Source organism: Carcharhinus amblyrhynchos, chromosome 29 (assembly GCF_965287045.1).
Source record: "Carcharhinus amblyrhynchos chromosome 29, sCarAmb.v2.hapA, whole genome shotgun sequence".
NCBI classification, from domain to species: Eukaryota; Metazoa; Chordata; class Chondrichthyes; order Carcharhiniformes; family Carcharhinidae; genus Carcharhinus; species Carcharhinus amblyrhynchos.
In genome coordinates, this window is record NC_137352.1 from 35,013,220 (window position 1) to 35,040,979 (window position 27,760).

At 44.6% G+C, this 27,760-nt stretch overlaps 1 protein-coding gene across 5 annotated transcripts in view; it reads right to left on the reverse strand.

Moving 5' to 3' along the window:
* The window catches only part of LOC145359845 (transmembrane protein 107-like), a 59,047-nt gene extending 40,840 nt beyond the window's left edge, over positions 1 to 18,207 (reverse strand). For 4 of the 5 annotated variants that reach the window (XM_080214637.1, XM_080214636.1, XM_080214639.1 and 1 more), the window contains exons 1-3: positions 18,128 to 18,207; positions 12,635 to 12,753; positions 2,015 to 2,082 (exon numbers count right to left, since the gene is read on the reverse strand). In XM_080214637.1, coding sequence (XP_080070763.1) covers positions 2,015 to 2,082; positions 12,635 to 12,721 — 155 coding nt within the window. In that variant the 5' untranslated portion in view covers positions 12,722 to 12,753; positions 18,128 to 18,207. Of the gene's footprint in view, positions 1 to 2,014; positions 2,083 to 12,634; positions 12,754 to 15,732; positions 15,772 to 18,127 lie in introns of those variants that run through there. The other variant, XM_080214638.1, reaches the window with a different exon arrangement.
* Positions 18,208 to 27,760: the final 9,553 nt, after the last annotated feature.

Consider the following 27,760-nt stretch of genomic DNA (forward strand, 5'->3'; position numbering starts at 1 on the left):
CACTGTGGGTTTGCCTGTGTGAACTTCTGATGGACCACAACTTCCCTTCCTGCCATAGATCTTGTTACTAAATGCACGGTGAAAGACCATGATCAAGCTAGGAAGAAACCTTACTGAGTGAGTCAAGCTCATACTTTAACTGACAATTCAGAGCTCAGGACCTGTGAGAGGATATGCGTCACAGAATCATGCAGCTGTGGTAACTTAAAGACTATGGCAATGAGATCCAACAGATCAGGACATAGCCAGACACGGTTTGGTGGAACAAGTCTGCCCCAATCTGAAATGATTGACAGCATGGACAGAGTTCACTGAACCTGAAGAGTGAGTGTCACACCTACTAGATCACAAATGAAGGACATCAGCAGTGATAGCCCTCCCTAAGTAACCTCAGAGTCATAGAGTTATGGACGTTCAGTCAATGGAAACAGGCTCTTTGGCCCAACCTGTCCATGCCACCCTTTTTTTTATTAAATCCCCTAAGCTAATCCCAATTGTCCGCATTTAGCCCATATCCCTCTATATCCATCGTACCCATGTAACTATCTAAATGATTTTTAAAATACAAAATTGTACCTGTCTACTACTACCTCTGGCAGCTTGTTCCACTCACCACCCTCTGTGAAAAAATTGCACCTCTGTATACTTTTGTACCTCTTCCCTCTCACTTTAAACCTACGCTCTCTAGTTTTAGGCACCTCTACCTTTGGGAAAAGATATTGACTATCTACTTGATCTATGCCCCTCATTATTTTATAGACCTCTTTAAGATCACTCCTCAGCCTTAAACACGCCAGAGAAAAAAGTCCCAGTCTATCCACCTCTCCTTATAACGCATCAAGTTCTGGTGCCGACTGCGTAAATCTTTTCTGCACTCTTTCCAGTTTAATAATATCCTTCCTATAATAGGGTGACCAGAACTGTACACAGTATTCCAAGTGTGGTCTTACCAATGTCTTGTACAACTTACATAAGAACATAAGGACATAAGAAATAGGAGCAGGAGTAGGCCATCTAGCCCTTCGAGCCTGCCCCGCCATTCAATAAGATCATGGCTGATCTGTCGCTGCTCAGTTCCACTTTCCCGCCCTCTCCCCATAACCCTTAATCCCCTCTCTTATCAAAAACCCATCAACCCGCGTCTTAAAAATATTTAGCGAGGCAGCCTCCACCACTTCAACGGGCAGGGAATTCCAGAGATTCACCACCCTTTGAGTGAAGAAGTTCCTCCTCAACTCCGTTCTAAACCACCCCCCTTTTATCTTGAGGCTGTGCCCCCTAGTCCTACTGTCTTTTTTGAGCGGGAAGAGTCTCTCCACCTCTATCCTATCCATCCCATTCATCATCTTATACGTCTCAATGAGATCTCCCCTCATTCTTCTAAACTCTAACGAGTACAAGCCCAGTTTATTCAGCCTCTCCTCATAGCTCAATCCCCTCAACTCCGGTATCAGCCTAGTAAACCTCCTCTGCACTCCCTCCAAGGCCAAAATATCTTTGCGCAGGTGCGGCGCCCAAAACTGCACACAGTACTCCAGCTGCGGCCTCACCAATGCCCTATACAGCTACAGCTGCAACTTCAACAAGACATCTCAATTCCTGTATTCAATATTCTGAGCAATGAAACCAAGCATGCCGAATGCCTTCTTCACCACTCTGTTCACCTGCTTCAGGATTCTTACCTACTCCTGACAAAGGATCATCCAGAACCGAAAAATTGACTCCATTCTCTCCCCACAGATGCTATCAGACCTGCTAAGATTTTCCAGCATTTTCTGTTTTTGTTGAAGTTCCTTACTAGTTCAAGGAGACTGGAGAAACCACCAAAGAGACAATGCCTTTAAGAGACTTTTGGAGAAGGTGTAGGAGAATGTTAATATGGAGATGTACAGTAAAGGGTCACCCTTGAATTGCTGGGATCAAAGTTTACATCACCACTCAACGTGCTTAATGGCGGTGTTGAAAATATGCATAATGTCATTATGATATGTCCCTTCAGTGGTATAGTACTTACTCTGTGTCACGCCTTTGATACTCTTGAGGGGTGTAAGTGGGAGGAAGACAGGCCAGGACATTGTTCCTCTGCAACAGAGAAGGTATAAACATCTTGAAAGGAATGAAGTCCTCTTATATTATCAAGCAAAACAAAATAAAGTACAAAAAATTGGAGTACATAAATGAGCCCTCGCATAATGTAAATTTGTACGTGCAAATTTCTTAAGATTATTTTTATTCATTTATGAGACATAGGTGTCGCTGGCTGGCCAGCATTTATTACCCATCCCAAGCTGCCCTTGGAGGGCAGTTGAGAGTCAACCACATTGCTGTGGCTCTGAAGTCATGTGCAGGCCAGACCAGATAAGGACATCAGATTTCCTTTCCGAAAGGACATTAGTGAGTCAGATCAGTTTTTCTGACAATCGATCTGTATCTCTACCTCACAGAGGCTGAGCACTAACTCTCAGCTACTTCCTCCTTCCTCCCCCGGGCCACGATCACACCACTGATCATCAAGCCATTATCTCCAACACCGTTGTTGACCTCATTTTCTCTGGATGCCTTTCCCCTCACAGCTTCCAACCTCAATCTTCCAACCCCAGACAGCCCACTTCTACCTATTTCAGCTTTGACGAACGGTCATCTAGACACAAAACATCAGCTCTTTTCTCCCCAGCATAATCAAGGACCGCGCACACCCCAGACAGTATGAGATGCATTATCAGTGAAGAGGGACTTTGGCCTTAGTGAGTCAGATATCAGGTTTAAAGTCAGAATTCAATTAGTAAATCAAGTTCAATTTTAGAGTCAAAGTCAGATTCTATCCAAGGACCAACAGTAAGTTAAATAGTCTAGTTGGGCAGAATTATTGGCAGTTAATTGTGCATCACCTGAATAGGTGTTGATTTTTGTAGCAAGAAGGCAAGATGAAAAATGACTCATCATAGCTCTATATAAGGGATTTTTTAAAGTGCATGGTCAGAAAATAGCACACAGTCTGTGATGGGAAACTATGGCCCGAGTGAGACAAAGTGTATATATTTGAGAATTTGGTTCTAATTGGGATTTTGGTGCGCTGAGGGAAAGGGCAAGAAGTGTGATTCAGCACTGGGAGTTGGGTATTTTAGGCAGTTAGGGAAGGAAGGGAAAGAGATAGTTGTTTGTTTTTTGCTTCTATCTTTCCAGCCTTCAGGAAGTGGTCTTACTCTGCTACGGAAAAGAAGCTTCTTATTTAAGTGAATTCCTTCGGCTGAGGTTTATTTTATTCCTAAAGTTCTAAACTGTATATATTTTTAAAATATTTTCGATTGAAAAAGTAAAGTATATAATTGAATTAAATAATTATCCACTGGTCTACCATTGGTGCTGGATCCCTGTTGTTTGTAATGTACATTAATGACCTAGATGGGAACGTGGGGGGTATGATCAGTAACTTCTCGGATGACATGAAAACATGTGATGAATAGTGAGGAGATAAGCCTTAGATTACAGAATGACATAGACTGGCAGACCAGATGGGTAGAACAGTGATAGATGTTGCCTGGTATGGAGGGGAGATCCTATGAGGAGAGACTGAGAGATTTGGGGTTGTTTTCGCTGGAAAGAAGGCGGCTAAGAGGGGACCTTATTGAAACATATAAGATGATTAGAGGTTTAGACAGGGTAGATAGTGATAGCCTTTTTCCTAGGATGGAGAAAGCTAGCACGAGGGGGCACGACTTTAAATTTAGGGGGGGTAGTTATAGGACTGATGTCAGGGGTAGGTTCTTTACCCAGAGGGTGGTGAGGGACTGGAATGCCCTGCCAGCTGCAGCTGTAAATGCACCTAGTTTGGGGGCGTTTAAGAGATCTGTGGATAGGTTTATGGACGAAATGGGATTGGTTTAGATTAGTGGGTTAGTGTTTTTTTTTTAAAAAGCTGGTCGGCGCAACATTGTGGGCCGAAGGGCCTGTTCTGCGCTGTAATGTTCTATGTTCTATGTTCTAAATGAAATTTAAGTCTGAAAAGTGAGGTGATACATTTTGGGAGGACAAACTAGGCAAGGAACACAGAATGAATTGTGGGATGCTAGGAAGTACAGAGAACCAGAGGGATCTGGGTACACATCCAAAAATCCCTGAAGACAGCAGGACGGGTAGATAAGATAGTTAAGAAGACATGTGAGACACAACTTTGTTAGCTGAGGCATACAGTATAAGAGCAGGAAGGTATGACGAAGTGGCATAAAACATTTGTTAGCGTACTGTGTGCAGTTCTAGTCACCAAACTATAGAAAGGATACGATTGTACGAGAAAGGGTGCAGAGGAGATTCACCTGGATGTTGTCTGCACTGGAATGTTTCAGCTATAAAGAGAGGCTGATTAGGCTGGCTTGTTCTCCTTGGAGCAGAGAAGGCTGAGGGGGGACCTAACTGAGATGGACAAAATGATGAAGAACAGATAGGGTCGAAAAGAAGGAAGTTTTTCCCTGTAATCGAGGGATCAATAATCAGGGGGTATTGATTTAAGATAAGGGGCAGGAGATTTAGAGACAATCTGAGGTAAACAATTTTCAAAGGGTGGTGGGAGCCTGGGATGCACTGCTTGGGAGGGTAGTAGAGGAAGGAAACCTTGCAATCTTTAAAAATACATGGATGAGCATTTGAAACATCACAACATTCAAGGTTATGGGCCAAATGCTGGAAAATGGGATTAGAACAGAAAGATGCTTGATGAGTGGCACAGACATGAGGGGCTAAAGGGCCTCTTTCTGTGCTGTAAAACTCTATGATTCCATGACCTACCACTTATCCTGAGACTGTGACCCCTTATTCTAGACCTTCCAGCTAAGGGATACACTATCCCTGCACTGTCTGTCCAGCCCTGGCAGGACTGTATAAATTCATGTTTCTGTTTTCACAAAATAACCTCCCAGTTCCATTTATCCATTTTTTTTATTCATTCATGGGGTATGGGTGTCGTGGGCTAGGCCAGCATTTATCACCCATCCCCAATTATGTGTTTATTACAATGCTGTGGATCATGTAGGCCAGACTGGGTAAGGATGGCAGATTTCGTTCTCTAATGCTGATGACACCAAGATTGGTGGAATGGCAAATTGTGCGGAGGGTGTGGAAAGTCTGCAGAAGGATCTAGATAGGCTGGGCGAATGGGCCAGGAACTGGCAAATGGAATTTAATGTTGGCAAATGTGAGGTTATCCACTTTGGTAGGAATAATGGTAGGAAGGACTATTACTTACGTGGCGAAAAACTGCAGCAGGCAACGGTGCAGAGGGACCTCGGGTTCCTTGTGCATGAGTCGCAAAAACCCAGCTTGCAGGTGCAGCAGGTGGTCAGGAAGGCGAATGGGATGCTGGCCTTCATAGCAAGGGGGATTGAATATAAAAGTAGGGAGGTCTTGCTGCAGCTGTATAGGGCACTGATGAGACCGCAGCTGGAGTACTGTGTGCAGTTTTGGTCGCCGCACTTACGCAAGGATATTTTGGCCTTGGAGGGAGTGCAGAAGAGGTTTACTAGGCTGATTCCGGAGTTGAGGGGGTTGAACTATGAGGAAAGGCTGAATAAACTAGGCTTGTACTCATTAGAGTTTAGAAGAATGAGGGGAGATCTCATTGAGACGTATAAGATGTTGAATGGGATGGATAGGATAGAGGTGGAGAGGCTCTTCCCGCTCAGAAAGGATAGTAGGACTAGAGGGCACAGCCTCAAGATAAAGGGGGGGCAGTTTAGAACAGAGTTGAGGAGGAACTTCTTCACTCAAAGGGTGGTGAATCTCTGGAATTCTCTGCCCGTTGAAGTGGTGGAGGCTGCCTCGCTCAATATTTTTAAGACGCGGGTTGATGGGCTTTTGATAAGCGAGGGGATTAAGGGTTATGGGGAGAGGGCGGGAATGTGGAACTGAGCCACGACAGATCAGCCATGATCTTATTGAATGGCGGGGCAGGCTCGAGGGGCTAGATGGCCTACTCCTGCTCCTATTTCTTATGTTATGTTCTTATTATGTTAAAAGACATCAGTGAATCAGATGGGATTTCGTGACAATTGACAATGGTTCATGGTCATCATTTGATTTTTATTAAACTCAAACTCCACCATCTGCCATGGTGGGATTCGAACCTAAGTTCCCAGGTCATTGCTCTGGGTCTCTGGACAATACAAATTTGTCCCCCCTTGTCCTTATTGATTTATATTTGAGATGTTCGAGGACTGGGTCAATTTAAGATGCTCATCCTCATATTTAAGTTGTTTCATCACTATCCATCTTAGTACAGTCACTGTCACAGAGGTTTACAGCATGGAAACAGGTCCTTCAGCCCAACCTGTCCATGCTGCCCGTTTTTTTTAAACCCCCTAAACTAATCCCAATTGCCCGCATTTGGCCCATATCCCTCTATACCCATCCTACCCATGTAACTATCTAAATGCTTTTTAAAAGATAAACTTGTACCCTATCATCTCTAGCAGCTTGTTCCAGACACTCACCACACTCTGTGTGAAAAAATTGCCCCTCAGCACACTTTTGTATCTCTCCCCTCTCATCTTAAACCTATGCCCTCTAGCTTTAGACTCCACTACCTTTAGGAAAAGATATTGACTATCTATGTTGTCTATGCCCCCTCATTATTTTATAGACCTCTATAAGGTCACCCCTCAGCCTCCTATGCTCCAGAGAGAAAAGTCCCAGTCTATTCAGTCTCCCCTTATAATTCAATCCATCAAGTCCCGGTAGCATCCTAGTAAATCTTAATCTCATCCAGTACTGTATTCTTCCAACTCTGATCTCATCCACATTTTCTCCTCTCATTTCTGATTGCCAGAACTTACATAAGAACATAATAGGAGTAGGAGTAGGCCATCTCGCCCTTCGAGCCTGCCCCGCCATTCAATAAGATCATGGCTGATCTGAAGTGGATCAGTTCCACTTTCCCGCTTTCTCCCCATTACCCTTAATTCCTCTGTCTATCAGAAACCTATCTACCCGTGACTTAAATATATTCAGCGAGGTCGCCTCCACCACTTCAACGGGCAGAGAATTCCAGAGATTCACCACCCTTTGAGTGAAGAAGTTCCTCCTCAACTCTGATCTAAACTGCCCCCCCTTTATCTTGAGGCTGTGCCCTCTAGTCCGCTATCCTTTCTAAGCGGGAAGAATCTCTCTACCTCTACCCTATCCATCCCCTTCATTATCTTATACGTTTCTATAAGATCCCCCCTCATCCTTCTAAACTCCAACAAGTCTTCATAGGCCAACCCCCTCATCTCCAGTATCAGCCTAGTGAACCTCCTCTGCACTCCCTCCAAGGCCAACATATCCTGGTGCAAGTGCGGCGACCAAAACTGCAACAGTACTTCAGCTGCAGCCTCACCAGTGCCCTGTACAGTTGCAGCAAGACCTCCCTGCTTTTACATTCTATCCCCCTCGCTATAAAGGCCAGCATCCCATTCGCCTTCTTGATCACCTGCTGCACCTGCAGACTGGGTTCTTGTGACTCTGCAGATCTCTCTGCAGACTTTCCACACCCTCCACGCAATATGCTTTTCCAATCATCTTCATGTCATCAGCAAGTTTCGTCACCTTACACTCAGCCCCCTCCTCCAGATCATCTATATAAATGGTAAACAGTTGAGGCCCCAGCACCGATCCCTGCGGCACACCACTGGTCACCAACTGCCAATCAGAATAGCACCCATTGACACCAACTCTCTGCTTCCTATTAGACAGCTAATCCTCTATCCACGCTAACACCTTACCCCCAACTCCGTGCATCCTAACCTTCTGTAGCAACCTTTTATGAGGCACCTTATCAAACGCCTTTTGGAAATCTAAAAACACCACATCCACCGGCTCCCCTCTGTCTACCGCAATAGTCACATCCTCATAGAAATCCAATAAATTTGTCAAACACAACTTCCCTTAACGAATCCGTGCTGCATCTGCTCGATCAAACCATTCTTTTCTAGGTGCCTCGCTATTTCTTCTTTGATGACAGATTCTAGCATTTTTCCAACTACAGATGTTAGACTAACCGGCCTATAATTCCCTGCCTTTGCCTGCTACCTTTTTAAAACAATCTTCTGGCACTTCCCCGAAGTCCAGCGAATTTTGGTAAATAATCACTAAGACATCCACTATCACCTCTGCCATTTCTATCAGAACCCTGGGATGCATTCCATCCGGTCCTGGGGACTTGTCCACCTTCAGTCCCATTAGTCTATCAAGCACTACCTCCCTAGTGATACAAAGAATAAACAAAGAACAAAGAACTAGACAGCATGGGAAACAGGCCCAACAAGCCCGTGCCGCCATCTTAACAATGTATTTTTCCTATACCTCCCTTGACCCATGTCTATGCTTATGGTACCCCCATTGGAAACCAGATTCAGGGGAGAATAACTTAGGGACAATTTGTTACACCAATCAGCCTAAGACCACATCTTTGGGGTGTGGGAGGAAACCAGAGCACCTGGAGGAAACCCACGCAACCACAGGGAGAATGCGCAAACTCCCACAGACACCGGCCCAAATCCATGTATCTGCACAGCAAACAGTGATAGTCACTGAGCTGTTGTGGTGCCCAGCTGCTGGTCCAGTTTTAAGCATACACAAACGACGCGAAGTACTAGGCCACTCTCGAAACATCCAAGAGCAGTCCACGCACGACCCACCGTGTGCATGCCCCTCGTTAGACAACAAGGTGGACCGACGCACCTGCGGAGTAAAAGAGACAAAACATCAACACATGCAGCATTAGATTTCCAGGAACGTCCCGAGGCTCTGATCCTTATTTAAAGCCATCTCCTATAACCCTCCATCCCTGTTTTGCTCATGTGTCTATCTAAGTAAACCTTAAACTAGTCCAGCGTGCCTGCCTCCACCACCTTACTTGGTAGTGCATTCCATACCCCCACGACCCTGTGTGTGAAAAACCTCCCTCTAGCATCCAAATTATACTTCTCCCCCCTCACCCTGAGCTCGTGACCCCTCGTGATATTTGTCTCCAATCGAGGAAAAAGCCTGCCACTGTTTACTCTATCTATACCCTTCATTATTTCATACACCTCTATCAGATCCCCCCTTAATCTCCATCTTTCTAAGGAAAAGAGCCCCAGTTTACCCAATCTTTCCTCATAACCCAGTTCTTTCATACCAGGCAGCATCCTGGTAAACCTCCTCTGCACTCTCTCCAGGGTCTCCACGTCCTTCCGGTAGTAAGGTGACCAGAACTGGACGCAGTACTCCAAATGCAGTCTAACCAACGTTCTGTACAACTGTAGCATTAGACACCAGCTCTTATACTCTATAACCCTTCCTATAAAAGCTAGCATACCATAAGCTTCCTTCGCAACCTTCTCCACCTGTGTTGCCACCTTCAGAGACTTGTGCACTAGCACTCCCAGGTCCCTCTGCATTTCTATACTCTTAATAGGTCTACCCTTTATCATGTAACTCCTCCCTACATTATTCCTTCCAAAATGCATCACCTCGCATTTATCAGGATTAAATTCCATCTGCCATTTATCCGCCCAATATACCAGCCTATCTATACCCTGCTGTGTCACCTGACACTCCTCCTTACTATGTGCCAATCCTGCCATCTTTGTGTTATCTGCAAACTTGCTGATCACACAAAGTAATCGCATTTAGGCCCTCATCTTCGACCATCCTTCTAACTTTAATATCCGGCAAACTATTCGTGTCCTCCTCCATGAAGACCAAGGCAAAAAACTCATTTAAAGCCTCAGCCATTTCCTCATCGCTCACCGCTAAATCCCCCCTCTCATCCTCCAAGGGTCCAACATTCACTCTAGCCAGTCTCCTCTTCTTTATATATTTGTAAAAACTTTTACTGTCATTTTTTATATTTAGAGCTAGTTTAGTTTCATACTCTATCTTTCCTTTCTTTATCACCTTCTTAGTCATTCTTTGTTGATTTTTAAATCTTTCCCAATCTTCTAATCGCCCACTATTTTTAGCCACTCTGAACGCATCAGCTTTTAATTTAATACTCTCCTTTATTTCCTTCCATAACCACTGCTGGTTTTCCCTTCTCCTACAGTCCTTCTTTACCATCGGAATATATTTCTGCTGAGTACCGAAAAAGATCTCCTTAAAAATCCTCCACTGTTCCTCAGCCGTCTTACCAACCAATCTGCGCCCCCAATCTACATTCGTCAATTCCACTCTCATCCTATCGTACTCCCCTCTGTTAAAACAGAGGACACAGATTCGGGACCCTACTTTCTCATCCTCCATTTGCATCAGAAATTCAACCATACTATGATCACTCGTCCCAAGAGGATCCCTCACAAGAAGATCCCTAATTCCACCTGCCTCATTACACAACACCAGATCTAAGATAGCTCGCGCCCTCATAGGCTCAATCTTTCCGACTCTTCTCTCAATTCTTCTTATTTCTTCTTAAAATACTCAACCCTCCTAATTTGTTTCTTCTTTGGTTTCACATCCATTTTCAGCTGAGGACACTTCTGCAAAGTATTTTGGAATGATTTTCTACATGACAAACTCTTGACATCCAGACATCCTTGTTGTTAACATTTTTTCTACCAGTTCCAGATGCTGCCTGCCAAGTAATTGGCTTCTGTTGGGGCTGTATTTCACCTAACCAGAACCTAACAGTACAGAAGGAGACCATTTGGCCCATTCAGTGTGTACTGACTCTCTGACAGAGCATCTTATTCAGGCAAACCCTCACCTCATCCCCATAACCCATGTATTTATCCTCTTAATCTGATCGGCAGGCAGCGACTAGTAAGGTACCACAGGGATCACTGCTAGGACTGCCACTGTTCACTTTACATGTTAATGATCTAGAAGAAATGTATTGGGCGGCATTTTCTGGCCTCCCTCACCCTGAAACCGGAAAATCCCGTCTGAGGTCAACAGACCTTTCCATGTTCTTCAAGCCCCTCGCCTGCTATGATTCCCATGGTGGAGGAATGGAAAAACTCACCCTATTATTTCCAAATTTGCAAATGATGCAAAGTCTGTGGAAGGGTGAGCTGTGAGGAGGATGCAGAGATGCTTTGGTGTGATTTGGACAGGCATCAGCCTGGCAGATATGGTATAACATGGATAAATGTAAGGTTATCTGCTTTGGTAGCAATAAAATGAAGACAGATTATTACTTGAATGGGTGTAAATTGAAAGAGATACATACTCAGCAAGATCTTGGCATCCTCGTGCATCAGTCACTGAAAGCAAATGCGCAGGCACAGCGGGCAGTAAAGAAAGCAGATGGTATGTTGCCTTTATAGTCAGAGGATTGAATATAGGGTTAGGGATGTTTTCTTGCAATTGTAGAGGGCTTTGGTGAGGTCAAACCTGGAGTATTGTGTACAGTTTTGGTGTCCTTATCTGAGGATGAATGTCCTTGCTAGAGAGGAAGTACAGCGATGGCTTACTAGGCAGATTCCTGGGATGGCAGGTCCGTCATATGAGGAGAGACCATGGGGGCCATGGACTTAAGGTGAGGGGGGAGAGGTACAACACAGATATTAGAGGGAGGATTTTCACACAGAGGGTAGTGGGGGTATGGAATGCTCTGCCAAGTAAGGTGGTGGAGGCAAACACGCTAGAGTCCTTTAAGAGTAACTTAGACAGGCACATGACTGAGTTGGAGATGGGTGGATATAGGAGATCCTTTTAAATAAGGGTCATTAGCATTGGGGCGTCCCTGGTAATGTAAATGGGTATAGTATGATAATAATGTTTTTTCTCTTTTCATTCACAGGTTTTAAGTCGGTCCACCTCGTGTCCAACGAGGGGCATACACGTGATGGGTCGTACTGGGGCTGCTCTTGGTTGTTTGAGATTGGCCTAGTGCTTCATGTCGTTAGTATGTGCCTAAACTGGACAAGATACTGGGCAAGATGACAGCTCAGTGACTATTGCTGATTGCTGTGCAGACACATGGATTTGGGCCGGTGTCTGTGAGAGTTTGCGCATTCTCCCCATGCTTGCGTGGGTTTTCTCCGGGTGCTCCGGTTTCTTCCCACACCCCAAAGATATGCTGTTAGGCTGATTGGCAGGAATAAATTGTCCCTAAATTAGTTTCCCTCAATCTGGATGGCCATAAAACATTAGACAGGGGTCGTGGGTAGAGAGGTGGACTGGTGGTGTTGAGATGGTGGCGCGGGCTCGTTGGGCCGAAGGGCCTGTTTCCTGGGCTGATTTTGTTCTTTGAGACTAAATTGGTTGGGATTATATTCACTGGAGTTTAGAAGAGTGAGAGGGAATCTCATTGAAACTTATAAAAATTCTAACAGGGTGAGGCATTCAGGAAGAATGTTCCTAATGGTGGAGGAGTCCAGAAATACGGGTCATAGTTAGAGGTTAAGGGACAAATCTTTTAGAGCTTAGAGGTGAGGAGAATTTATTCACACAGAGAGTGGTGAACGTGTGGAATTCACTATCCCAGAAAGTAGCTGAAGCCAAAATGTTGTGAGATTTCAAGAAGAAATTAGAGATAGCTCTAGGGAAATGAGGGTGGGGGAGCAAAAGGGGGAAACCAGAACATTGAATTTGATGATCAGCCATGACCATAATAAATGCAGGGAAATTGTTCCCCATATCTTGCTGCCATTGCTGTTTTTTTGCCAAACTCCTTACTTACCCTAGACCAAAAGATGTCGATGACAATGATTAAATGAGCAATGAGTGTCAGGAACCGGGATGGTATCAAACTGCTTGGTATTGGCATTGCCAATTATGGTTCATCAGCTCCAGTTCTACCTGTGAAAAGATTGATTTTGGAAAGGGTGAGTTCCACATTTTCACTACCACAAAGGATCCTCACAATTCTTTAAGGGTCAGGTCAGAAGTTTATTCATCAAAGCATTACTGCCTTATGTTTGAATTTCATTGATTACTGCGGCCTAGTCACTTACCCAAATTTTTATGTTCCTTGCCATTTTGAAAATGTACCTTTTTTCCTTTTTCATATCCAAAGTGGATCAGAAATAAAGGCTGGAAAACTTTAAGTCTATATGGAAAATTCAAGAAGTCAGGTATCGCAAGGAAGGGTGAGATAGTGTAACAACAAGAAGTTCTCTGCTGCCACAAAAACAGGGATTACTGATAAGAAGTGGCATGGTGGCACAGTGGTTAGCACCGCTGCCTCACTGTGTGGGTTTCCTCCAGGTGCCCTGGTATCCTCCCACAATCCAAAGATGCGTAGGTTAGGCTGATTGGCCATGGTAAATTGCCCATTAATGTCCTATGATGCGTCAGTTGGGTGCATAAGCCATGGTAAATGTGCCTAGTTCATAGAATCATAGAACCCTACAGTGCAGAAAGAGGCCCTTCGGCCCATCGAGTCTGCACCGAACACAATCCCACCCAGGCCCTATCCCCATATCCCTACGTATTTTACCCACTAATCCCTCTAACCTATGCCTCTGAGGACATTAAGGGCCAATTTTTTTTAGTATGGCCAGTCAACCTAACCTGCACATCTTTGGACTGTGGGAGGAAACCCACACAGACGCGAGGAGAATGTGCAAACTCCACACAGACAGTGACCCAAGCCAGGAATCGAACCCAGGATCCTGGAGATGTGAAGCAGCAGTGCTAACCACTGTGCTACCGTGCCGCCCAAGTTACAAGTATAAAGGGAGGGGGACAGGCTCTTTCAGAGTCAGTGCAGACTCAATGGGCTAAATGGCCTCCTTCTGCACTGTAGAGATTTTATGGTTCTAAGAACATAAGAACTAGGAGCAGGAGTACGCAACTCAACACTTCGAGCCTATTCCACCATTCAATATGACAAACACTGCTCTTGTCTTGGCCTCAACTGTACTTTCTTGCCCATACTTCATTACTAATTAAAAAATCTGTCTAACTCCTGCGTAAATTTACTCAATGTTCCAGTATCCACTGCATTTGGGGTAGTGAATTCCACTGATTCACGATCCTCTTCATCTCTGTTTTAAATCTCTTAAATATCCTAAAACTACAACCTGTCATTCTAGATTGACAACACCAGGTTTTAGTCCAACCGATTTATTTGATAATAGACTCACAAGCTTTCGGGGTTAGTCCCTTCGTCAGGTGAATGGAGAGTTCTGGCCTCAGACAGAGCATATAAAGCACAGACAGTTTAGAGATTACTGATTAGAATGCGAATCCTTACACCTAACCTGCTGTTCAAGACCTGAAGTGGCTGACAATGTGAGTGGAAGGAGCACTGATCACAGGTTAAAGAGATGTGTATTGTCTCCAGACAGTACAGTAAGTGAGGTTTTGCAAGCCCAGGCAAGTCACGGGGGTCGCACTATCTGTAACCCCCGTGACTTGCCTGGGTTTGCAAAACCTCACTTACTGTACTGTCTGGAGACAATACACACCTCTTTAACCTGTGATCAGTGCTCCTTCCACTCACATTGTCAGCCACTTCAGGTCTTGAACAGCAGGTTAGGTGTAAGGATTCGCATTCTAATCAGTAATCTCTAAACTGTCTGTGCTTTATATGCTCTGTCTGAGGCCAGAACTCTCCATTCACCTGACGAAGGGACTAACCCCGAAAGCTTGTGAGTCTATTATCAAATAAATCGGTTGGACTAAAACCTGGTGTTGTCAGACTTTTTTACTGAGTTTACGCCAGTCAAACGCCGGCATACCCACATCATTCTAGATTGCCCCACAAGGGGAAATATCTTCTCTACATCTACCCTGTCAATCTCCTTTAGCATCCCGGATACTTCAATCAGATCTCCCTTCATTCTTCTAAATTCCAGCGAGCATAGGCCTAAACTGCTCACTCTCTCTTCATAAGACAAACCCCTCATCTCTGGAATCGATCGAATGAACCTTCTCTGAACTGCCTCCAAAAGAACTAAATCCTTCAAGTAAAAGGATCAAAACTCACAAAAACCCCCTACAATACAGAAAGAGGTCATTCGGCCATCAACAACAATCCCACCCAGGTCCTATCCCCATAACCCCACATATTTACCCTGCTAATCTCTCTGAAATTAAGGGGCAATTTAGCATGGCCAATCACCATAACCCAAACATCTTTGTACTGTGGGAGGAAACCAGAACACCCAGAGGAAGTCCACGCAGATACAGGGGGAACGTGCAAACTCAAAGCTGGAATTGAACCTGGATCCCTTGTGCTGTGAGGCAGCAGTGCTAACCACTGTGCCACCGTGCCACCCACCACTCTACCACCATGCCGCCTGTGCACAAACTCCAGAAGTAGTGTCAACACTTACTTTTGTATTCCCTTTTGCAATAAATGTCAAAATCCCATTTGTCTTTCTTATTAACTGTTGTACCTCTATATTAGTTTTCTGTGATTCATACACAAGCACACCCATATTCCTTGGCACTGAGGCATTCTGAAGTTTCTCTCCATTTAGACTAGTTGCCTTTCTATTTTTCCAACCAAAATGGATAATCTTACACTTATCAACATTAAACAACTTCTGCCAAAGTTTGGCCCTCTCACCTAACCTATCCATTAATAAACTGCTTATTTCTTTATCACAAAAAAGAGAAGACATATTACTATTTGAATGGCCATAAATTAGGAGAGGGGAATGTGCAACAAGACCTGGGTATCCTCGTACACGAGTTACTGAATGTAAACACAGAGATACAGCAGGCAGTAAAAAAGGCAAATGGTATGATGGCTTCAGAGCGACAGGATTCGAGTACAGGAGGAGGGATGTCTTGACGTAATTTTATAATGCCTCGGTGAGATCACACCTGGAATATTGCTTGCAGTTTTGGTCTCCTTATCTGAGGAAGGATTTGATTTAGTTTATTATTGTCACATGTATTGGGATATAATGAAAAGTATTGTTTTTGTATGCTATACAATCAGAGCATACTGTTCACAGAGTACAAAAGGGAGAAGGAAAGGATAAGGTGCAGAATATAGTACTGCAATTACAGATAGGATGAAGAGAAAGATCAGCTTAACACATGATAGGACCACTGAAAAGTCTGATGGCAGCAGGGAAGAAGCTGTTCTCAAGTCAGTTGGGACATGCTCTCAGACTTTTGATTCTTTTTCTTGACACAAGGTGGAAGAGCACATGTGTGTGATGTGTGCAGAGGTTTACCAGACTAATTCCTGGGATGGCAGGGTTGACACATGAGGAGAGATTGAGTTGGTTAGGATTGTTTTTGCTGAAGTTCAGAAGAATGAAGGGGAATCTCAGATAAAAAGCTAATAGGACTAGGCAGGGCAGATGCAGGAGAGATGTTCCTGAAGATGGGGCTGTCCAGAACAAGGGGTCACAGTCTGAGTATACAGGGTAGTCTGTTTAGGACAGCCATGATGTGGAAATGCCAGCATTCGACTGGGTGAGCCCAGTGAGAAGTCTCATAATATCAGGTTAAAGTCCAACAGGTTTATTTGGAATCACGAGCTTTCAGAGCATTATCCTTCATCAGGTGAGTGGAGAGGTAGATTTCACAAACAGGGCATATATAGACAAAGACACAATTGCAAGACAATGGTTGGAATGTGAGTCTTTACAGGTAATCAAGTCTTTAAAGGTACAATGTGAGTGGAAACAGGGATAATCACAGGTTAAAGAGGTGTGAATTGTCTCTAGCCAGGTCAGTGGTAAGGTTTTGCAAGCCTAGGCTAAATGGTGAGGGTTACATGTACTGTGACATGAAGATCCCAGGATCCCCATTGAGGCCATCCTCATGCGTGCAGAACTTGACTATCAGTTTCTGCATTGTCATGTGTCTTGAACGCTGTCTTGGAGAACGCCTATCCGAAGATCAGAGGCTGAATGCCCATAACTGAAGTGTTCCCAGATTGAAAGGGAACACTCCTGCCTGGCGATTGTTGTGTGATGTCATCCATTGTCATAGCGTCTGCATGGTCTTGCTGATGTACTATGCCTTAGGATGTCCTTTTTGCAGCATATGAGGTAGACAACTTTGGCCGAGTCTCATGAGTATGTGCCGTGTACCTGGTGGGTGGTGCTGTCACATGTGATGGTGTGGGACTCAGTTTTATTGCCCTCAAACTTAATTTGAAATTCTTCCCTAGAGGATCCTTAACTACGAGATCATGTGGATGATCTGACTAGAGAGGGAGCAAAACTTGACTTCCTCTTGGGAAATAAGAAAGGACAGGTGACAGAAGGGTGAGTGAGTGATCACTTTGGAATCAATGACCATAATTCTATTAGTTTTAAGATGATGTGGAGATGCCAACATTGGACTGGAGTGAGCACAGTAAGAAACCTCACAACACCAGGTTAAAGTTCAGCAGATTTATTTGGCATTACAAGCTTTTGGAGTGCTGCTCCTTCATCAAGTGAGTGACACTCACCTGAATAACTCAGGATATTGAGGCCCTGGTCAAGAAGAAGAAGATGGAGGCATATGATATGCATAGAGATCAAGTGGATCCCTTGAAAAGTGTAAATGGTGTAGGGTGTAGAGTTGAGAGAAATCAGGAAGACAAAAAGAGGACAGGAGATTGGATTGGCAGAAAAGGCAAAGGAGAATCCAAAAAGCTTCAACAAATACACAAAGGACAAATGAGTAACTCTGGAGACATGATGTGGAGATGCCGCCGTTGGACTGGGGTAAACACAGTAAAAAGTCTGACAACACCAGGTTTAAGTCCAACCAATTTATTTGATAGTAAACTCACAAGCTTTCAGGCTAGCCCCTTCACCTGATGAAGAGGGGAACCTCGAAAGCTTGTGAGTTTACTATCAAATAAATCGGTTGGACTTAAACCCGGTGTTGTCAGACTCTGGAGACAGCAGGGCCTCAACATGGGGGGGGGGGGGGGGGGGGGAGATGGGAGTGGGGGGGAGATGGGGGATGGGGGGATACAGGGGTGGGGGGAAGGGGGGAGTGGGGGGAGATGGGAAGGGGAGGTGAGAGGGGGGAATGGGGGGATACGAGGGTGGGGAGGGAGATGGCGGGGTGGGGGCTGACAGCAGCCTCCAACAAGATGGCGGCGGGTTGCCCGGGTAACCGCGGCCTCGCTCCAAACACAAAGAAGGAGAAGCGGATCCGCTCCCTCCCGGTACTGATCCCCGGTACCCCGCCCCCGGTATATACCCCTCTCCCCCCGGTATATACCCCGGTACCCCCTCTCCCCTCCCCCTCTCACTCTCACCTCGGGCCCAGGGAAAGGAGCTGCAGCCGCTGCAGGAGCCGCACATGCGCACTGAATAGCCGGTGTCCGCGTTGGGCGGGTTCCAGTCCGCGGTGCAGTGTGGGTAGGGGCGGCGCCATTGCCTCAGTGTGAGTGGAAGCGAGCTGAAGCTTTTTTCTGCATCCTGATGGCGTCGGGCTTGGTGAGCAAGGGTTGAGTTATTCTGATGAGACCCTTTCCAATCCTGGATTGAAAAGTTCAAACAAGTCATGGGGAAGATGAGCGCAAGTTTGGGAAGGTGATATCCCACAGGACGAAAACATAGATAATAAAATATAAGAAATAAAAAACTATGTAAAGTTACTTCTAAATTTGCTATAAATTGGAATGAGGATTTCCAAAAATGACATTGTAATGTAGATACACACACAGGATGGACTGTAATAATGGCACAGGAAATGGGAAATGAAGCAGTCAGAGGAACCTAATTGTGTCAGAGATTAAATTTCATCTTCAAGATGTTGATGGCAGTTTGGAGGCAGATTGGACTCACTGACAACAAGCAGAAGGAACTTATTTGCATTAATATGTCATAGAATCATAGAGTTGTAGAGTGCAGAAAAGGCCCTGCGGCCCATCGACTCTGTGCTGACAATAACTATCACAAAAAGTCAGCTAAGCCCATTTTCCAGCAATTGCCCCATTTCCTTGAATGATATGATGTTTCAATGAAACATAGAAACTAGAAGCACGGTTAGGCCATTTGGCCCTTCAAGCCTGTTCCACTATTCAATTTGATCGTGGTTGAACAACAAATTCAAAATCCTGATCCTGCTTCCCCCACCCCCCCCCGTCCGCATACCCCCTGTCCCTTTAACGCCAAGAAAAGGATCTAATTATTTCTTGAAATCGTACAACGGTTTGTCCTCAGCTACTTTCTATGTCACGAATTCCACAGATTCACCACTCTCTGGGTGAAGAAATTTCTTACCTCAGTCCTAAAATGTTTACCCCTTATCCTCAGACTACGACCCCAAACCTGGATTCACCCAAAATCAGGAACATTTTCTTCGAATCCACCATGCCTAAACCTGTTAGAGTTTTATACGTTTCGCTGAGGTCCCCTCTCACTCTTCTAAACTCCAGTGAATATAATCCTAACTGACATGGTCTCTCCTCAAATAACAGACCACCATCCCAGAAATCAGCCTGGCAAACCTTCTCCGCACTACCCGAATAGCAAGGATATCTTCCTCCAATAAGGACACCAAAACTGCACACAATCCACCAGGTGTGGCTTCACTAATGTCCTATACAATTACAGTAAAACATCCTTATTCCGATATTCAAATCCTCTCCCATGAAGGCCAACATGCCATTTGCCTTCTTTACTGCCTTCTTTACTTGGTACTGTGTACCAAGGTCTTGCAGAGTATGCACCTCTCTCAATTTACATCCATTCAAATAATAATCTACCTTGCTATTATAGCTACCAAAGTACAAAATCTCACATTTATCCACATTCTACTGCATCTGCCATGCATATGCCCACACACTCTTAAATAGACCACAGCCAATCGTTCTCCTTGGTCAACTCTACCAGTTACATTCTCAAAGAATTCCAATAGATTCATCAAGCATGATTTCCCCTTTGTTAATCCATTCTGGCTGATAATATTGATTTTGATTTGATTTATTATTGTCACATGTATTAACATACAATGAAAGTATTGTTTCTTGCATGCTATGCAGACAAAGCATACCATTCATAGAGAAGGAAAGAAGAGGGTGCAGAATGTAATGTTGCAGTCATAGCTAGTATGTAGAGAAAATATTGTGTTACAGTCAAAGCTAGTGTGCCTGATGGCAGCAGGAAAGAAACTTGAGTCGGTTGATATGTGACCACAGACTTTTGTATCTTTTTCCTGACGGAAGAAGGTGGAAAGGAAGTATGTCTAGGGTGCATGGGATGCATGACTATGCTACTGCTTTTCCGAGGCAGCAGGAAGTATAGACAGAGTCAATGGATGGAAGCTGATTTGCATGATGGATTGGGCTTCGTTCATGACCTTTTGTTAGTTTTTTTGTGGTCTTGGACAGAGCAGGAGCGAATGATACAACCAGAAAGAATGCTTTCTATTGTGCAACAGTAAAAGTTGGTGAGAGTCATATTGGACATGCCAAATTTCCTTAGCCTCCTGAGAAAATAGAGGCATTGGTGGGCGTTCTTATAGCGTCAGCATGAAGGACCAAGGACAGGTTGTTGATGATTTGGACACCAGAAACTTGAAGCTCTCAACCATTTCCGCTTTGTCGCCATTGTTTAGACAGGGGCATGTTCTCCACTAGGCTTCCTGAAGTCAATGACTATCTCTTCCATTTTGATGAGATTGAGGGAGATTATTGTCGTCACACCAGTTCACCAAATTCTCTATCATATATTTTGCCTCGTCATTGTTTGAGATCTGACCCACTACGGTGGTTCATCAGAAACCTGAAAATCGAGTTGGAGGGGAAATTAGCCACACAGTCATAAGTGCAGGATAAGTAGGAACAAAGGTAACATACATGCCAGAATGTGCTAATGTATGGAGGGATGCTACCCTCATGGTGTCACTGTTGTGACATGAAGGAAAATTATATACATTTATGCATCAGCTGGGCTAGTTTATAAAGTCTTTATTTAGTGTTTTTCAGTGTGGATCATTGCTGAGCTGACAAGGTGGCTTCATGCTGGCTTCTGGATGTTTCTGAGCCATTACAGGGTGAACAAAAGCTAACACCTCAAAGGTCCTGGAATGTACTGCATCTTGTATCACATATGAATTCCAGCCAGGCTAACACAATGGGCCAACTGATGGTTTGTCTGCTCTAGCCAGCTTCAAACAACAACATGTATTCATAGATCCTGATCACAAATAATGGTGTTAATGGCGCAAACATTAACTGTTCAAACACAATAGTTTCATCAAGAGGGCTGAATGCACGTGTGCATAACCAACTCTTGTTATTTTCTTTTACCTTGAGTTTGGTGTGCAGGTTTTCATAGAAAATTGCAACATTTTAAAATGTTAGGATGAGGAAGAATACAGGGAAATCAGAATCAAATAAACATCTGTCTGTTTATGGGTGGTGTGGCCAGGTGGCTAAACACAACAGCGAGGGCAACAGTAACAACCTGAATCAAACATGCTGAGAATTTTGGTCAAGTGCAGATCAGGGAAAGCTGCAATGAGTCAGAACCTGACACTTCCTATTCTACCAAAGAAGGATGGTTGTTTGGACACCCTGGAGCCATTGAGTCCATGTCTGGTGAGGCTATGTCAGCTTGGTGTAAACATTTAGGAGCTGTTTACAAATAACTCCATTGGCATAGAAACCCTACAGTACAGAGAGAGGCAATTCGGCCCATCGAGTCTGCACTGACCACAATCTCACCCAGGCCCTACACATATATCCCTATATGTTTTACCCACTAATCCCTCTAACCTACACATCTCAGGACACTAAGGGCCAATTTAAACATGGCCAATTAACCTAACGTACGCATCTTTGGACTGTGGGAGGAAACTGGAGTACCTAGAGAAAACCCATGCAGACACGAGGACAATGTGCAAACTCCACACAGACAGTGACCCAAGCCGGGAATCGATCCCAGGTCCCTGGAGCTGTGAACAGCAGTGCTAACCACTGTGCTACTGTGCCACTCTCCACTGTGGTACTGTGCCACCCTGTCCATGATTTGGACAGACTGAGTGGCAGATGCAGTATAATGTGGATAAATGTGAGGCTATCCACTTTGCTAGCAATAATAGGAAGACAGATTATTACTTGAATGGGTGTAAATTGAAAGAGGTGGATACTCAGCAAGACCTTGGTGTCCTCATGCAACAGTCGTTGAAAGTAAGTATTCAGGTACTGCAGATAGTAAAGAGGGCAAATGGTATGTTGGCCTTCATAGCGAGAAGATTTAAGTTTAGGGATAGGGATGTTTTTTCTGCAATTGCATAGGGCGTTGGTGAGGCCATACCTGGAGTATTGTGTCCTTATCTGAGAAAAGATGTCCTTGCTATAGAGGGATTGCAGTGAAGGATTATTAGACTGGTTCCTGGGATGGCAAATCTGTCCTGTGAGGAGGGATTATATTCCCTGGGGTTTAGGAGAGTGAGAGGGGGTCTCACAGAAACTTATAAAATTCTGACAGGGTTAGACAGGGTAGATTCAGAAGGAATATTTCCAATAATGGGGGAGTCCAGAACCAGGGGTCATAGTTTGAGGATAAGCAGTAAACCTTTTAGAACGGAAGCAAGGAGAAATTTCTTCAGCTACAGTGTGGTGAATATGTGGAATAGTTGAGGCCAAAACATTATGTCATTTCAATAAGAAATAGCTCTTGGGGTTAATGGGATCAAGGGATATGTGGGGAAGAGGGGGGTGGGGGGGGAATCAGGATATTGAATTTGATGATCAGCCGTGATCAAGATGAATGGCAGAGCAATCTTGAAGGGCCCACTCCTATTTTCTATGTTTCGATGTAACCTCAGTGGAACGATTTCCACTTAAACAAGTGTTGCTGAAGAAAGGCTAATAGAGCTAGCTAGCAAAAAAAGAACTGTTAGGGAGGAGGGAGGTCGCAAAGATCTGACAGGTTGAAAAAGTCGCTAATTATCAGAAAATGCTGGAAAATCTGACGAAGAGTCGTCCAAACTCAAAACATTAACTCTATTCTCTCCCCACAGGTGCTGTCAGACTTGCTCAGATTTTCCAGCATTTTCTGTCCTTGTTTCACATTCCAACATCCACAGTATTTTGCTTTTATAACCAATTATCAGACTGTTTTCAAAAAGAAATGCCTGCTCCAAAAAATTACTAAATGTATATCTACATTTTTATTTGTCTTGTAATTATGTGGTACAATGGAATGTGAGGTCTAGAATGTGAAAACACATGACTGTGTTTCCATTTGTTTGGGTTGAAAATAATGTGTTCTTGAAAAACTTCAACTTAAAAGATCGGGAAGTCTGTCAATGTATCAGGAATTACATTATTTGGCAGTTACTTCGTTAAGCCAATTGGTATCAAGCCCTTTTAGAACATAGAACATAGAACATTACAGCGCAGAACAGGCCCTTCGGCCCACGATGTTGCGCCGACCAATTAAAAAGCAATGACCCTCTAACCTAAACCAATCCCTTTCCATCCATATACCTATCCACGGATCTCTTAAACGCCCCCAAACTAGGCGCATCTACAACTGCAGCAGGCAGGGCATTCCAATCCCTCACCACCCTCTGGGTAAAGAACCTACCTCTGACATCCGTCCTATAACTACCTCCCCTTAATTTAAAGCTATGCCCCCTCGTGCTAGCTTTCTCCGTCTGAGGAAAAAGGCTATCACTGTCCACCCTATCTAAACCTCTAATCATCTTATATGTTTCAATAAGGTCCCCTCTTAGCCGCCTTCTTTCTAACGAAAACAACCTCAAATCCTTCAGTCTCTCCTCATAGGACCTCCCCTCCATACCAGGCAACATCCTGGTAAACCTCCTCTGCACCCTCTCCAAAGCCTCCACATCCTTCCTATAATGTGGGGACCAGAACTGCACACAATACTCCAAGTGCGGCCGCACCAGAGTTTTGTACAGTTGCAACATGACGCTGCGGCTCCTAAATTCAATCCCCCTACCAATAAACGCCAAGACACCGTATGCCTTCCTAACAACGTTATCTACTTGATTCCCAACTTTCAGGGATCTATGTACACATACACCTAGATCCCTCTGTTCATCAACACTATTCAGAGTCCTACTGTTAGCCCTATACTCTACACATCTGTTATTCCTGCCAAAGTGAATTACCTCATACTTTTCCGCATTAAACTCCATCCGCCACCTCTCGGCCCAGCTCTGCAACTTGCCAAGTCTCTCTGTAAACTATGACACCATTCCTCACAATCTACCACACCTCCGACTTTGGTGTCATCAGCAAATTTACTAATCCACCCAACTATACCCTCATCCAGATCATTTATAAAAATTACGAACAGCAGTGGCCCCAAAACAGATCCCTGAGGCACACCACTTGTAACTGAACTCCATGACAAATACTTACCATCAACCACCACCCTCTGTCTCCAACCTGCTAGCCAATTCCTGATCCAATTTCCTAAATCACCCTCAATCCCATACATCTGCATTTTCTGCAGAAGCCTTCCATGGTGAACCTTATTAAACGCCTTACTAAAGTCCATATATACCACGTCAACTGCCTTACCCCCATCCACCTCTTTGGTCACTTTCTCAAAAAACTCAATAAGGTTAGTAAGGCACGACCTACCCTCCACAAAACCATGCTGACTATCTCCAATCAATTCATTACTCTCTAAATAACTATAAATCCTATCCCTAATAATTTTTTCTAAAACCTTGCCCACAACAGAAGTAAGGCTCACCGGTCTATAATTCCCGGGGAAGTCTCTGTTCCCCTTCTTAAACAATGGGACAACATTCGCTATCCTCCAGTCTTCTGGCACTATACCTGTGACCAACGACGACCTGAAGATCAGAGCCAGAGGCTCTGCAATCGCCTCTCTTGCCTCCCAGAGAATCCTAGGGTAAATCCCGTCCGGCCCAGGGGACACATTTTGTCACATTTTGATTTGCTGTTTTAAGTTTCCTTTTGATTTGTTTCTTTTTGTTGGTGCTGCCTTTTTAATTTGTCCCTCAGTTTTGTTAAATTAGTTCAATTGTTTGCTCCGAAACAGTGTAAACGTGTGTAACCGGAACAGTTGGTGTGAAGGATCAGTCGCTCTGTTGAGCTGTTAGAAGAATAAACTTGTTTCAGTCTTATACAGAAATAAGCGGAGAAGAGGAGAAATAAGAGGAGACTGTGTGGCTGGAAAGATGTTGCAGGAGGGAGGGCTTTAGATTCTTGGGAAGCTGATACTGGCTCTGGGGAAATGGCACCTATACAAGCTGGATGGATTGTGTCTGAACAGAGCTGGGACTGAGTTCCTTTTGGGGAGTTTTGCTGTTGGAAGGGTTTAGACTAACTCAACATAGAACATTACAGCGCAGTACAGGCCCTTCGGCCCTCGATGTTGCGCCGACCAGTGGAACCAATCTAATGACCCTCTAACCTAAACTATTCCAATGTTATCCATATGCCTATTCACTGACCATTTGAACGCCCTTAAAGTTGGCGAGTCCACAACTGCTGCAGGCAGGGCATTCCACGCCCTTACTACCCTCTGAGTAAAGAACCTACCTCTGACATCCGTCCTATAACTACTACCCCTTAATTTAGAGCTATGTCCCCTCATGTTAGCCATCACCATCCGAGGAAAAAGGCTCTCACAGTTCACCCTATCTAACCCTCTGATCATCTTGTATGCCTCAATTAGGTCACCTCGTAACCTTCTCTCTAATGAAAATAACTCCAATAACCTTCAACAGGGGTGTGGCAACCAAGAGGAAATGTTAGAGAAGAATACCAAAATGGACAAAATACTGGGAGAGACAGAAAGCATTAGTTTAGAGAATAGTAAGTTTGTGAGGGCAATTTGAACCCACATTAGCCATGTGTGGGATCACTGACTTGGGCTCAAAGTCCACTTACAATCAGAATACATGAATGTCACTGGTGAGATCGCAACTTCCAATTTTCAATCCCTCTCATCGGCAGTGTAATGTGAAACATCCTGCCGAATCCCAGGAGTCTCATTTTAATACATTAAAATGTCATTAGCGAGCGTTCACTGTGGAATATCCCTTCTCACTGAATATTCAGCAGGTCCTAGTGTGACACCACACCAGCACTTTTACAACGGTGTTATAAAAATGTGAACCTGCCGACCTCACCTCTGAAGGGGATATTGGAGCTGAACTCACAAATCACCTCGACCTTTTTGGTATCGGACTCAGAGGGGGCAATGGAGAGGCTGCAGGGGACCCAAATAAATTCAACTCTGGCTGGGGGTTCAGGATTGCCATCTCAGGAGCCTCAGTTTGTTTAATTCAGTTTATGAGTTGGAAATGTTGGTCCCAAGCATTGCATTCCAATATTCACACTAGCATTTACATCAGAAAGATTACATTAATGTGGATCCCAGCGCAAGGCATGATAGTGAAGTCTCTCATCCCTATTCATGGTCATGACTGGGACATCATTGAGGTTTCCCATGAGGTTAAAATACAGGTCCGATGCATGCATTCAATTGCCCTATCATCTAACCCTGGAGTTGGGATTGGAGATGATCCACCACTGAGACATTCTAGGGTCGATGTGCTTCGTCGAGGTAGAGTTGAGAGGGACAACTTTGGTGAAGTGGCTATTGTGTGACAGGGGAGGGAGTGAGTGAGGCTCAGTGGAAAGGCACCCACTGAGTGGGAAGTGATTTCCCAGAAGCATTGAGGGCTGAGGTTTGAGGGTCAGGACACTGTCAGGAATCCTTGTCTCTTCCTTTCAGTGTATGATTCTGGAGAATTATGGAGCCAGAAGCCTGCTGACTAGTTAATCCCACCGAGATGTGAGTATCTGTGTTGGTGGAGGGTAGTGTGACACCGAAGTATGAGCTATTGTGTGACAGGGGAGGGAGTGAGTGAGAGTCAGTGGAAAGGCACACCTCCTTCTTCATCTTGGCAGCAAGGTGGCACAGTGGTTAGCACTGCTGCCTCACAGCACCAGGGAAGCGAGTTCAATTCCCAGTTTGAGTGACTGTGTGGAGTTTGCACATTCTCCCCATGTCTGCGTGGATTTCCTTCGGGTGCTCCGGTTTCCTCTCTCAGACCGAAGGTGTGCCGGATAGGTTGATTGGTCATGGTAAATTGCCCCTCAGTGTCAGAGAGATTAGAAAGGGTTAGGGGGATAGGGCCTAGATAGGATTGTTGTTGGTGTAGGCCGAATGGCCTTCTGTAGTGTAAGGATTCTATGATTTTATCTCTCCCTTCTTATTTCTTAGTTCTACCCATTTAGGCTCAGTGAGCGCATCCTTGGATATATCCCCTCTCAGTACTGCCATGATGTTTCCCCCTCCTCTCTTACCTCCTGTTCTATCTTTCCTATATTACCTTTACCCTGGAACATTGAGCTGCCAGTCCTGTCCCTCCCTCAGCCATGTTTCAGTAAGATCTGTAATACCCCTACATATCCATCAATGCCCTGAGTTCATTTGCCTTGCCTGTCAGACCTCTTGCATTGAAATAGATGCAGTTTAATCTAGACTTCCCTTGCTCGCTGTTCTGCTTTCTCAGACCATCTGTCCAGTCATATTTTGTACACTCTCCCTGTGTTTTATTTCTTTTAGCCTTACTGGACCCATTCACTGAGTTCTCCATAGTCTCTGTACTCTGTACTAATAAGAACATAAGAAATAGGAGCAGGAGTAGGCCATCTAGCCCCTCGAGCCTGCCCCACCATTCAATAAGATCATGGCTGATCTGAAGTGGATCAGTTCCATTTTCCCGCTTTCTCCCCATAACCCTTAATTCCCTTGCCTACCAAAAACCTATCTACCCGTGACTCAAATATATTTAGCGAGGTAGCCTCCACCACTTCAACGGGCAGAGAATTCCAGAGATTCACCACCCTTTGAGTGAAGAAGTTCCTCCTCAACTCCGTTCTAAACTGCCCCCCCCCCTTATCTTGAGGCTGTGC